Source organism: Artibeus jamaicensis, unplaced genomic scaffold (genome assembly GCF_021234435.1).
Source record: "Artibeus jamaicensis isolate MK-2021 breed Jamaican fruit bat unplaced genomic scaffold, CSHL_Jam_final contig_559, whole genome shotgun sequence".
Lineage (NCBI taxonomy): Eukaryota > Metazoa > Chordata > Mammalia > Chiroptera > Phyllostomidae > Artibeus > Artibeus jamaicensis.
This window is the reverse complement of record NW_026521887.1, coordinates 1,428,076-1,441,733: the sequence shown is the minus strand read 5'-3', so window position 1 is coordinate 1,441,733 and position 13,658 is coordinate 1,428,076. Positions and strand designations below refer to the sequence as shown.

General features: G+C 35.9%; 1 protein-coding gene across 1 annotated transcript in view; it reads left to right on the top strand.

Annotated features, from left to right (window-relative positions):
* Positions 1–10,591: 10,591 nt before the first annotated feature.
* TNFSF13B (TNF superfamily member 13b) overlaps positions 10,592–13,658 on the top strand; it is a 44,489-nt gene continuing 41,422 nt past the window's right edge. Inside the window, exons 1-2 of the mRNA XM_037136674.2 lie at positions 10,592–11,285; positions 11,388–11,475. Of these exons, the coding sequence (XP_036992569.2) occupies positions 10,935–11,285; positions 11,388–11,475 (439 nt within the window). The 5' untranslated portion in view covers positions 10,592–10,934. The remainder of the gene's footprint in view (positions 11,286–11,387; positions 11,476–13,658) is intronic.

The window sequence follows — 13,658 nt, the reverse complement described above, 5'->3', positions numbered from 1 at the left end:
CTGTAGGTCTCAGCTTTTCACAACTGAATATTTCTTGCCAATCCCTTCTAGCCTGCAAAGTTTCCTTTGAGAAATCAGCTGACAGTCTTATAGGGATGCTCCTGTAGGTAACTAACTGCTTTTCTTTTGCTGCATTTAGGATTCTCTCTTTATGTTTAACTATGGCATTATAATTATGATGTGTCTTGGCATGGGGCTCTTTGCATCCATCTTGGTTGGGACTCTCTGTGCTTCCTGGACTTGCATGTCTATTTCCTTCACCAAATTAGGAAAGTCTTTCACTATTTTTTCAAATATATTTTCAATTTCTTGTTCTTTCTTTTCTCCTTCTGGTACCCCTTTGATGCGAATGTTAGAATGCTTGAAGTTGTTCCAGAGGCTGCTTACACTTTTTAAAAATTCTTTTCTCTTCTCATTGTTCTGATTGGTTGCTTTTAGCTTCCTTATGTTCCAAATAATTGATTTGATTATTGGGTTCATCCACTCTACTGTTGTTTGCCTATACATTGCTCTTTATTTCAATCAGTGTACCATTTGTTTCTGACTGGATCCTTTTTATGCTTCTGAGTTCCTCACTAAGTTCCTTCAGCATCCTGTAGCCAGTGTTTTGAACCCTGCATCTGATAGGTTGCTTATCTCCATTGTATCTAATTCTTTTTCTGGAGTTTTGATCTGTTCTTTCATTTGGGCCATATTGTCTTGTCCCCTCATTTTGGTAGCCTCCCTGTGTTTGTTTGTATGCATTAGGTCTTGGTATGTATGTATGTCTTAGTAGCATGGCCTAATATAGTAGGTGTCCTTTGGGGTCTAGTGGCACAGCTTCCCCTATCACCCAAGCTGAGAACTCTAGGTGTGCCCTCATGAGGACTGAGTACACCCTCCTTTTGTAGTTGAGCCTTGATTGCTGTTGGCAGGTCAATGGGACAGATTTACCCAGGCCAATCAGCTTCAAGGCCTGGCTGTGACCACTGACCACCAAATTCCACCCTCCATGGAGGATCAGCTGTGCGGGGGCAGGGTGGTGGTGCCCCTAAGTGGTCTGTAGCTTAGCAGTGAATGGACAAGCTCTGGGGTTTCCTGAGTGGTGCAGGCCAGGGATGGCCTCAACCTGTGTTTTGCCCCAGGGCTACCCTGCCTGGGCTATAAAGAATCTGAGATGGTTGCTACTTGTGTGCAGCTTTGTGATTCCCAAGTGAAACTAACCTTGAATCTAGGCTGGCTGCTGCTAGTGCCATGCCTGGGGCCACTTAGCAAGAGTTACTGGGGTTGGGGATCCCTGAGATGGGCTGTTGTTTGTTTGAGAGGATTTAGGAAGTTATGAAACATGAGCCAAGACCACCTACCTATTCATATGGAAAAGCCTCTGTTAACAGTTTGGGTGGACCTATAATTGGGTTGGATGGAGTCTCAGGGGATTTCCAGGGCAGGGAAAACAATGTTAGCTAGGATAAAGGAGTCTCTGATATGTCACCCACCTGCCAGCTCTGTGGCTTTGTGGACAGAGGTTTCAGAAAAGGGGCAATGGCCTGTCTGTCTGGGAGAAAGCTGCCTCCCAGCTCTGGCCTTGCTGTCAGACCCTGCATTTCCTCCCTGTGTGACACTGGTGCCTTCAAGCTGCCACCCCAGTGCTGGAGCTCAGAGGGAGTGAGTCTGAGTAGGTGAGTACATCTGTTGGTTGTTTAAGAGGAACTGCTTGGGACTACTAAAGTTTCTTCCACAGAGTCCCTATTGGTTCTTGCAGCCAGATGTTGTGAGGATTTGTCTTCCTTTCACTGGAATCCTGGGCTGGGGTACCTAGTGTGGGGCTGGGACTCCTTGCTCCCTCCCAAATTTTTATCCACCACAGGTATTTGAGAGACCATCCAGTTCTGTGTCTCAGCCCCTCCTGCCTGTCTGGATGAATGTGGTATCTTTAATTCTGTAGTTATCAGGTTTCCATTCAACTCAGTTCTGACATTTCTGGGTGTGATGGCTGTTCTATAATTTAGTTATAATTTTCATGTGGTTATGTGAGGAGGCAAGCCATGTTTACCTATCCTGCCATCTTCTTAACCCAATATTAAAAAAGTTGAAGAATATATGAACAATAAATGATGTAAGACTATTGTTTTGAAATGGCAAGTACTTTAACAATCTCTAGCAAAGTACAGTTTATATATCATTTGATATTATTTGTTGTCCTTGGATTATTATTACAAATACAGCTGAGTCGATGATGAAAATTTCACATGAATTTTGATCTACATCATGATTACTTTTGTTGAGTGTTGAAACATCAGCATTCATCTATATTTTATTTGATTTTCTAAACTATTAGAAACACATTATTCACTTTGCAATATGTGAACAGATGTAGCTGTGAGATAGTTATGCTTTTGGTTAAAATTCTGGATATCACCCTCTCTTTTTTTTACACCAACATTAGAACAAAGTGGTTTATATTTAAGAGGAATAAAAAAATCAGCAATTTCTTATTAAATGCAATAAATTCTGAAGTAATTAGCAATAAACTCAATCGATGAATTCTTACTAATATGAGGCATGTTTTATGAATGTCTACAATGATCTAATACAGCTTTATAATTTTTATAGGGTTATATTTCTGCTTAAAATAATACTTGGTGATAAAACAATTTGCAAACAATAAAGTCTTTAGATTTATACTTTGAGTGGCAAGGAAAACATAAGATTAGAAGTCACTGATTTGTAATAGAGGACTAAACATAGTGGAATTTAATCTTATGTCAGAAATTATGTTTTTTTCTATTCTTTTATCCTAAAGGAATAGAACCTTAGCAGTAAGATTTTTGAGTTGAAGTATGTGTGTTTTTTCACTGTTACTAGTATTGCCAGATTATTTGTAAAAATTTTATTATTTTACAATTTTGAAAATGTGTCCTTTGCTCATAACCTAAGTAATAATACAAAATTAAAGATCATCAATGTTTAGTTCTTATCAGTTTTCATTTTCTGCATTATTGTGGCTTATTCCCTTTCAATTTCTTCAGAAGAACATTTGATTCTTTTGAACATCATTGTATTTGGACTATAGCTTTGTTTTCACTACTATAATTGTAATGAGTATTACCTTTGCTGTTTCAGTATAAATTGCTTTCTGTTTGATCACTTTCTAGGTTGTTTGTAACTTCAGTTTTGCATGCCTCGATTTAAATTTTATCTATGAATCTATTTTTACATTTTCAAGTAAACTATTCTTTGGTGAACTTTTATAAATATTTCTTTATTAAATTTTATTCCATGAATGTGATATTTCAGTTATCTGTTTATAAGTAACAAAGTACCCTAATTTTGTGTCTTATAGTAGTGATGATTTATTATTTTTGTGATTTTGTGGGTTTTCTGAATGGTTCTTCTGCAAGCCCCACCTCACTTGCTGCATGTGGCTGCATACCTCTGGCAGCCATTCTGGACTGGAAGGTTCAGATGGCCTTTCTCACATGTCTGGCAGTTGATGCTGGCTCTTTGCTGGGGCACTTGGGTGCTTTTTTACTTGTCTTCTCCTCCCCCAGTAGGGTACACAGACTTGCTTATATGGTAATCTCAGTGAAACTGGGTCACATCTGCCATATTTTACTGGTCCAAGCAACTCACAGTTAATTCAGATTCAGTGGGCAAAGAAATAGAGAAACCTTTTGATAGGAAGAGCTACAAAGGAACATTGCAAACCCACCAGAAGGTTTGTTCTCAAAATCTTCAGAAACTGTCCATCGTGGAAGCCTTTAAAACACTCTACATTTCTGAATGGGTAATGTTCATTAAATTTTGTAGTATTCCTTATACATTTGAAAAAATTCTTTTTGAGTGACATAAGTCATTATCTTCCTATGTTTTTGGAATGTTTTTGTACTAAATAATATATTGTTAAATGATATAGCATCAAAAATCTTAAAACTAAAACCACAGAATAAACAAATGAAAATAACACAGAAAACAAATTGTTGTAGTAGACTTTATTCCATCTCCATTTATCTGTGACAGAGCATATAAACAACAAAAAATAAGAACATTGCAGATTTAAATAATAAAATTAGTAAGGATATACCTTCTTTCAAGTACCTATATTATATGCACAGAATGACAATACTATTAATCCATAAAAAGTATAATTAAATTTCATTAATAGAGATAGTAAGAGATAATTAAAAATCTAATACAACAAACTAGAAATTAGTAAAAAAATGAGAATAATACGTGAAAATTAAAGCAAATTAACAAATAGCCCTTAAAATCACTTTTGAGTCAAAGTAGATATTCAAACCTAATTTCACAATTTCTTGAAAATAATATTAAATCATTACATGTCAAATATGATTGAATTTCACTAAGCAATGCTCATAGAAAATTGAATAGCCCATATTTCTATCAAGTAATAAATGAATGCTTAAACATTCAACTGGCAAAGTTGAAGAACAAAGCGAACATAAAGGTACAATGGTGCAAATGATAAAAATAAGTAAGATCATCTGTTGATAACTTAGACAACAGTAACAAATAAGTTTTAACTATCCTTTCATGAAATAAAGTGAGAACTCACAGTACACAATTTAAAGAAAAAGGTAGTCATAGCTACAAAAGAAATTGAAAATAAACTATTCTGTGTAAATCTATCAAAATTTGAAGTAGCTTGAAATGAATGATCTTGCACAATAGAACTTAAGCTCCATTAGTAGGAGTTTTCAGGATTTTTTTTTTCATTTCTCTTTTTAATCCCTAGCCCCTGGAACATTATCAAAGAAATGAATGGTAAAAATCTTTTGTTTGGCAATTGCTTTTTTCTGTTTTATTTCACTGTTTATTGTGCACACAAAAATATTTATGTAAACTCCAACTTCCCCTTATTATTACTTCAAAAATCTGTTCATAATATCCTCTTACTGTCTTTTTAGCTTCTGTAATAGCTTTAGAAATTTTCCATTTTTCATTTGTTTGTGAAAATTTGTAGTTTATTTTTTCTTTGTTTTTTCCTAAAAATTATTCATTTTATTTATTTCAAATAACGAAATATCTTTATTCTCTCTATTGTATGTTTGCCTTTTTTTCTATTTTCTTAATTTCTTTTGTTTGTATTTCTTTTATCTTTATGCTTAATTTAATTTTTAAGGACTTTGTGAACTATATGCTTGGCTTTTTATTTTTCATTCTTCTTTTCTGAGATATGCAATTTTAACTGTCATATTCTTCATGAAAACAACTTGAAATGCATTTCACAAGGTTTGATTTTTTTTTACGTATCTCATACATTTTACTATGTTCAGGAATTTCAGCAGAACTTGCCTGTGCCTATTTTTCCTGAGTTTCTACTTGGTGAAGCACTTGGTGCAGTTTCAGGTCTTTCAAAAATTTTTAAAAAAAGGTTTGGAATTTTTTCTACAAGTTTTCAAATCATTGTCTCTTTATCCTTCTCCCCTTCTTACATCTCCTATTTTTTTGCACGTTAAGTCTACATTCTTATGTGTTGAGGTTTTATTCCTACTTGAGTCTGCAGGCCAGTAATTCAGAGCTCGAAAGTGACTATCTTTTCCTTCAATTCATATATTAAACTGTCTAATTGGAAAACTATGAGGATCTTTTTTAGTTCCTAAAAAATTTCCGGCAATTTAATCTTCTATTTTTAAAATTCAAGTTGTCTCTACAACCCTTGTTTTGTGTATGTGTATGGGAACTTCTGCATTTTCTTCTTTTTTGTGACTGCTTATCTCTCCTAAATATCTCATTAGTTTTCTTTACCACTGAGCTGGTACCTTATTGTCCAACTAGTGGGAAATCAAGTTGAATCTAACCCAGTACACCAGCTTTGTACCCACTGGGAAACTTGCAGTCTACTGATGAGGCATTCAGGGAGGACCTCTCTTCCCCTTACATTCCCTCAATATGAAGGATCTGAAGAGGAACTCTGCTGATCTAGTTCTTTTGTATGCTCTCAAAGGTTGAGAAACTTTGCAAAATCATATGGGGTTCATGATAACTTTCCCTACTTACCTATTATTTCCAGGATGCACTGAGACTCCAGTCTCAGATATAATACTATAAATTCTTACTTTGGGGGCGGAACTCACATAATTGTTTCTGTCTAGAGCCAGCTAGAACCCAAGATCTCACTAACATCTAGCTTTTACACTCCCTGAAGCTTGGCTCAGGAAAGAGAGATAACTTAAAAAGTTGGTAGGAAGGCAGAAGAAAGATGCATTTGTGTTGCATTTTTCTCAGAATATCTTAGACTTCCCTGGGTTTGCTTTTGTTTGAGGTGATTCCCTCCTTACAAGGAGATCCACAATTCTAATTTTCTATTTTTTTTCTTTTTGAAAGTGGGGACTGAATTTATTCTGGGTATAAATACAAACAGAAAAAAAACAGATCCATTAAATACATTTTTTAAAGATGTTGTTTTCTTAAATTTCCTAACACTACTAAGTAACTGAAGTTATAAAAAAGTTTATAGAACTGAAAATAAGACTTTTTAAATGAATGAATTCACTTTTCTAGCAATGCATGCTGACCTTTTCTTTTTAAAATGTAGTTTTAAAAATGTGGACATTTGGAAAAATTCTGAAAGGACATAACTGTTGTGTATAAGTTTTTTAGTTGTAGAAATATAAATATGCTCAAGCTAACAGAATTACAATGCCTTTGGGTGCATTGACATCTAATGTTATATTAAATTGGCCTCAAGAGTAAGGAAAATGTATTAATATAAGAAGTTCTCAAAGAAGAGAATATGAAGAGTTAAGTCAACAGCACTATAGTGGCATTAAAGACCCAGGTTTCTTACTCTCTTACCCTCAAACTGGCAGCCTGGGCATTACAGCAGTTGGTTGACATCCAGCACAGTTCTAGGTTGTTATATGAAGATATGTGATGGAGAAGAAGAGAATCTTTTTCTAGTAGTGGGAAACTTAAGAAAACAACATAATTAAAAGTTCTATTATGTGGAGATGTATTTAATGAATCTGTCTTTTCTTTGTGGACAGTAATAAATTCAGTCCCCTCTTTCAAAAAGGAAAAATAACAGTATCTGACTGTTTAAAACTTCCCATGTGTTTACTCTTAACTATGTGGCTATGTGGATGGAGTCACCAGGACTGCATCGCAATGAATAGGACTGAAGTGTGCAATTGGTCAGCATCACACAAAGGTGGATATTGAAACAAAATCAGTTTCTAAATTTTGGGCAGGAAATAATCTGTTAAGATGGTGGCACAAAATTAGATGTATAGACATGTCTGACTTCAGAGTCCATATTCTTAACCTCCATCATTTTATTACTCACATTCAATAAACCAAGTTTCAAATAAATCATTAAAAATGTTTGAAAACTCAGCTTTATTAATTTTTAAATGTAGAGAGAAGTGCATAAGTAATATTTTCTTCATGGGTGGAATTAGTTTATCATTTTTCCCAATGCTTTTGAGGGGATTGAATCTGACCAGGTATGATTTGAGTATCCTTGTGTGTCAATGTGTATTCTGTATTTCTGTGTGTATAAATTAGAAAAATTCATTCATGTTTATGGAATAGGTAGTTTGTCACATTGGCTGACACATATCCATCTTAATACTAATGAAACTATTATTGTCTAATTATTATAAAGGTAAGGAATGACACACTAAATTGCACTCTAATTGAAATTATATTGACTACACAGTCATTTCTTAAAAACACACTTAAATAGACACTAGCATTCAAGAACATTATATTTGAAAGCACTTACACAGCATATTCATGAAAGAAAATGAATTATTTTCAAAACTCTCACATATCCCTAGCTGCTCACTCCTAAGTGGATAGGACAAAGGAACATGGTATCTCTGTTTGTTTATTAAATTTGGTATAAGTATGTTATAGGAGAGTGTTTAACATTCTAGTTGAGAAAAAGAAGTGGGTAAAGAGTATTGAAATACTGACAGACAACTGTTTGTGGCTCAGATATGGTAGCTTTTCCTCCCTCAATAAACTTGTGGTTTGGTGTATTATTCAATGAATATAAACATGCTATTTTTTCACAGAATTTCAGTTGAATTACTGTCAAGCCATTTCCTCTACAGAAAACAGATCCTTAATTTATGGAGTAACAACTTGCTTTTGTTCCTCTAATAAGAAATTCAGGAGCAGATGAATGCCCTTTAGTTTTCTACCTGTCTTCAGAGAAATTTAATTATGTGGCCCTTGTGGAGGACATTCAAGTGGCAATGACTGCTTCACCATGTTTGGATTGAGGGAAGCCTAGCTGTGACCTCTTGTAGAGGAAACAGTAACTCTCTCCATGTTCAGGTTTGTGCACTGCTTGATCCAAGATGGGATACATGTTTTAGAAGGGCCTGCCCGTGGGCTGGTCCGTGGCTCTCTCTTGAGATGGTTGGCAGTGAAGTTCTCTGCACAACAGAGCAATAAAGGCAGGCAGAATTCTCTAAAGTGATTAATGATTCCCTCTATCTTCAGAACTTTTACAACAGAATATGGAGATGAGTGACCACTCAGAAATGAAAGAATGTTGGCTCCCAGAAAGAAGCAGTGGCTGTGGATGTCCTGAGTGAAAAAGAAGAGAGTAACTGATTTGTAGCACTGCCTTGAATTCTTTAATTCTAGTGCACGTTTTCAGGTAATATTAAAACACATATGTATAACCTGAGTGAGTTTCAATTACTTTCAGTCAGAAGGTTTTAATATAATTCACAAATTCTTTTTTTAATGGGAACATTATCTAGTATGTATCACTCTGATTGACATGGAAACAAAGACTTTAACAAAAGGATTGTGATATGTGATGTCTGTTGCAAAAGAGTTTGTGCACTCACTCATTGAACACCTCTACTTGAAAGATTAGAGAACAGCTAATTTGGAGGACCAAGGTAATGATTAAAATAATTTTTAAGATTTTAAAAAAAGTTTTAAAAGTATTTTTAAAAAGTTTTTTAAAGTCATTTAAAAAGGTTGTGAAACTTGTGGACACAAAGAAAAAGAATAACAATCCCATTAGGGAAAATGAGTAAGTGGTGAAATTACACTTAGTGAGACAGTAAGGAAATGGGATCTCATGGGAGGGTAACTCGGTGACACCTGGTAAAGGAAAGATGTGTCTACTCTTCAGGAGGTGTTTACTTGGGAAACTCCTGGCAAATGTTACAACAGAACAGCCACACAGATGTTTATTGTGGAACTTTGTAATGAAAAAATATCTCATGTAATGCAGGGGTGTCCAACCTATGGACCGTGGGCCCAAAATAGCTATGAATGCAGCCCAAGACAAAGCCATTGATTTTCTTAAAACATGAGATTTTGTTGTGATTACATGTCACAATGTATTTAATGTGTGGCCCAAGGCAACTCTTCTTCTTCCAATGTGGCCAAAAGTTATATACCCCTGAATGAATGAAATTTTTCATGTAATGAATGATTGTAATGAATACAAATGAATGAATAATAGAATCCTCTTAAATGCAGTTTGTTCTGCATTCCTATAAGCCTCAAGTCTCAGGGGCAGTTATTATCCCATTTAACAGATGAGGAAATTAAATAACAGAAAGGTTACCTATTTTGCTTAAGCAAAGTAAAGGGTGAAGTCAGGAGTTATACCCTGGCTCTGGAGTCCTTACTTGCCTTTACTTAAATTGTGTTTATCACTATCTTTTTGAAGAAATGTGAGCTGAGATAGACCTAATGCTTCACAGTCTTAGCACCCAGGGGAGTTGTGCCTCACCAGGCCTTGGAAAGTGCTCACTAACTCAGTCACTGAAGTGTGAGTTCCTTACAGGATATATAGGTGCAGGGAGCAAAGCCGTCAGAAACCAGAGAATGTCCAGGAGCTGGCTATCAGGACAACTTGAGAGTGGTGTCTTGGCAACAGCACCAAGTCCAACAACAGAGACTTGAAACTAAAGTGACCCTGGTTTGCGTCAGGTCATTTTGTGTACATGTACATGGGACAGAGTCAACCCAGTGTAAACTAGTATACAGGTGCTTCAGGGAAAGAGCAATTAATAGTGGGACTGAGGCATTTGGAGCTAGAAGCAAGGCTGATGTTCCTCAGAACAGCATCAGACTGAAGGGAACAGCAGTCTTGGAAATGCTGCAGAGTGAGAACAGCAGAGGTGGGACACCTCTTCAGAAGGAGTTGTCCTGTGGGTAGTGGACTCCCTAGCACTGAATCCTAGAGGGAAATAAGATGACTCAGTTTCCATTTAAAATGTATTCCCTTGCACGTAAAGAACCCTCCTCCTATGTAATCTAAATAGGTTTGTAAAATTTAGTCACATTCTTTTGATTACATTGCTAAGATAATAGTAAGGAGACTACTCCTCAGTGGACTTCCATGCCTCCTTTGACGACACTTCATTTTCCTTTCTACTTGAAGGCTGTTAATAAATCACTCTCCAGCTGAGTACAGTTCAATGCTAGGGCACTTAGCTTATTTGACCTTCACATTAATTATTTTTATTACACCCGCAGGAACTTTAATGTCGATTTTCTCCTTCCCTGCAAAGCCCTGTGACCATGAGCAGACCCAGTTCTTTCATAATGCCAAAGGGGGAGCTCTTAAAACCTCCATGGCTTAGACGTTCTTTCAAGTGTGCTGATCCAAACTCAAAGTTCTGTCATATCAGTAGATTTAATGGATTCATTTGTGTATAAATGTTTTGAGATGCTATTAAAATTCTTACAAAAACTGAAAGTGAAATGAGGAAGACTGATTGAGCAATCGACTAGAAGGGCAAATGCCAGGAAGACCTATTGTACAGTAGGGGCAGAGATGCAGCAGTGCAGGGAGAAGAAAATTCAGGAGAATTCTCCTGAGGGTAAGAGCCAAGCTGGCCAACGTAGTCAATGTAGGACTTCAACAAACACAGATAACAGGAAATGACCTACTCCTTGTGGTCACTTATTTTAAAGACCTGAACCTTCATAGCTCAAGGAGTGAAATGAATGACTCCAGAGAAGGGAAGCAGTCACGCCTTTCTTGTTGTTTTAAGAGAAGAGAAGAAATGAAACTGAAGGAGTGTGTCTCCATCCTCCCCCAGAAGGAAAGCCCCTCTGTCCGATTCTCCAAAGATGGAACACTGCTGGCCTTGACCTTGCTGCTAGCCCTGGTGTCCTGCTGCCTCACGGTGGTGTCTTTCTGCAGGGTGGCTGCCCTGGAAGCAGAGCTGAGGAGCCTCCGGGAGGAAGTGCAGGAGCCCCAAGCTGAGCAGCGTCCCGGCCCTCGCCAGGCGGGAGCAGCAGCAGCCAGCGCAGCTATGCGGGAGGCTCCAGTTGCCACCTCGGCACTGAAAGTAAGTTTGCAGCAGCTGAAGCCCCAGGTGCAGTTCTCCCTGCAATGCTGTCTCCCCTACTTCAGATGTTTTTGCCATAACTTGAGGTTTTTCTCCTCGCAGGGGATCTTTGCACTCCCAGCTTCAGGAGAAAGCAACTCCAGTCAAAGCATCAGGAGTAAGCGTTCCACTCAGGGTCCGGAGGAAACAGGTACGTTTGGGTCACAGAAACTTTTCAGAGTCGGAGGTCCCAGACTTCACAGGTGTGGAGGAGAGCATCAGTTAGGAGAGTGAGAGGTGAATATAACCTAGGAACTGTGACATTTACCATTTAAACCAGATTTTGTTTCACAGCAGACCTGAGCACTGGCAGGTTTAATAGATTGTGCGGCACGTTTTGTTCTCAAATGAGCAGATTTGTGCATAGGAGTATTTGTGTGTGCTATACTTTAAGTATAGGGGAGGAAAAGGTGGCACGTATTTCTCATCAAATAGACAGTTCACTTCTATGTCAGAAGCATTGTCTATCACTCTAGAAAAAAAGTACTACATGTTAATGTAACATTGGTTTTTGTCTAATTGGGTCATAGAAGTTCAGCTAAAGACAAACATTTCCTGAGGGTGCATGGGATGCTGTGAAATCAAATGAAGCAGGTGTGTGTTTCTGCTTTATTTGATTTCTTCCTTTAAAAAAGTTTATTCTACACACTAATTTTAAAGCTTTTTCTTAGTGTATGCTTTCTCAGGAGGGCCACATATTTATAATATTTTTGTAACAGTTCTTCAGTGGTCTCTGCCTTTCTTCATGTTCCATCATGCCACAGAATGTTATAGACTCCTGAAACCTCACATCTTTTGGGGCCTCCTAAAATACACAATTGTTGTTCCTTCATTTCAAAGATGAAGAAGATTTGCATTGCATTTACTAGTATCACAATTTAACAGATCCTTGACATCATTCCCCCTTTATATTGAAGAATATTTTTTAAGCACCTAGAATGTGCCAGGCAGGGATGTACGTGGATAAGTATTGTCACACCTACTCTTTCCTTTAATCTTCACTGTGAGTATGAGATAAATACAATGTGTGTTATCATTTATACATATTTACACTTCTGAAGAAATGCGTGAGTGACATGCAGACTAGGTGTTCTTCTGTCAGACACACACACATTAGATGCGCTGACTGTAAACTTATTTTTCACTAAATGCTTTATTCATAAAAATATTTTTATATTTCTATCTGGTTATATTGTGTGCGAATTATTAAAAACAATTGGGTTTAAATATTTTAAAACTATGAAACACTTGTATTTATACAATACTTTAACACATCAGTTATTTTTATATTTTGCATTTTATCATTTATATTTTCTACATAATTGAAAAATATAGCAGTTATACTAGGGTATATTTTGTGTTCACTTATATATTGAGCATTTTTTCTGAGGCTGAGTAATTCTAACACATCTACATTAGCTTACTCATAATACAGTTGTTTAACATAAACATTTTTCTTTTCTTTTCTTTTCTTCTTTTTGTTGTAGTGGAATATGCCAGAATTTTTAGTGCAGATCTCTAATGTTTAGGAGAACTTATACGTTCGGTATAAATTTAGTAGATGGAATGTCTGGGCTAGAAGGAGGTACATCTTTATCATCCCTGCTACCTTTTACCTATTGCTTTAAAATCAGTTATAAATGCAGTTAAAATGTAGTGTACAAGTTCTACACATTCTTATAGCATCTTATTTTTTCAAATGTATTTAGACTAGTTTAGTACTTGTAAAATAGTAACTGAAATTGAACTTGTTGCTTGCTTACAAATAAGAATTAACTTCATTCCACATATTTTAATAACTTCTAATTGTATCTCCTGCTAATTTTTATTTATAACTTGTCTCATTTGTCTCTCCTATTTTTATAATTTTAATATATTCCATAGTAGACACATTAAGTGTATATCAAATTTTTATGTTAATATTTTTATAATATTTTACTGCTTTAAAAAATGTGTACAGAAAATGTGCATTGGTATATTTTAATGTAATAAGCTTTTCTGTTTGATTTTCTCTCATACATCAAAGCTGAAAATATATTTGTTCGTAAACTCTTAAATAGTCTAGTCTATCATCTGCTATTTTGATTTTTTTTATAATTTAGTGTTTTTGCTTGGTATTTAACTCATAATTCCTCTGGCATTTACTTTGATAGATTATGTTATACTAGCTTTTACTTCCCCTTTCTTCTATTTTTTCCAAACTGCTGCTAAATATCCCAACCAAATTTATTGGATGGTACTTTTTAAGTTATTTGCAATGGAAAGCTTACTGTATTAAGTTCCTCATATACAGTTGAATGTATTTGGAGACTATTTTTCACTGATATATTAATC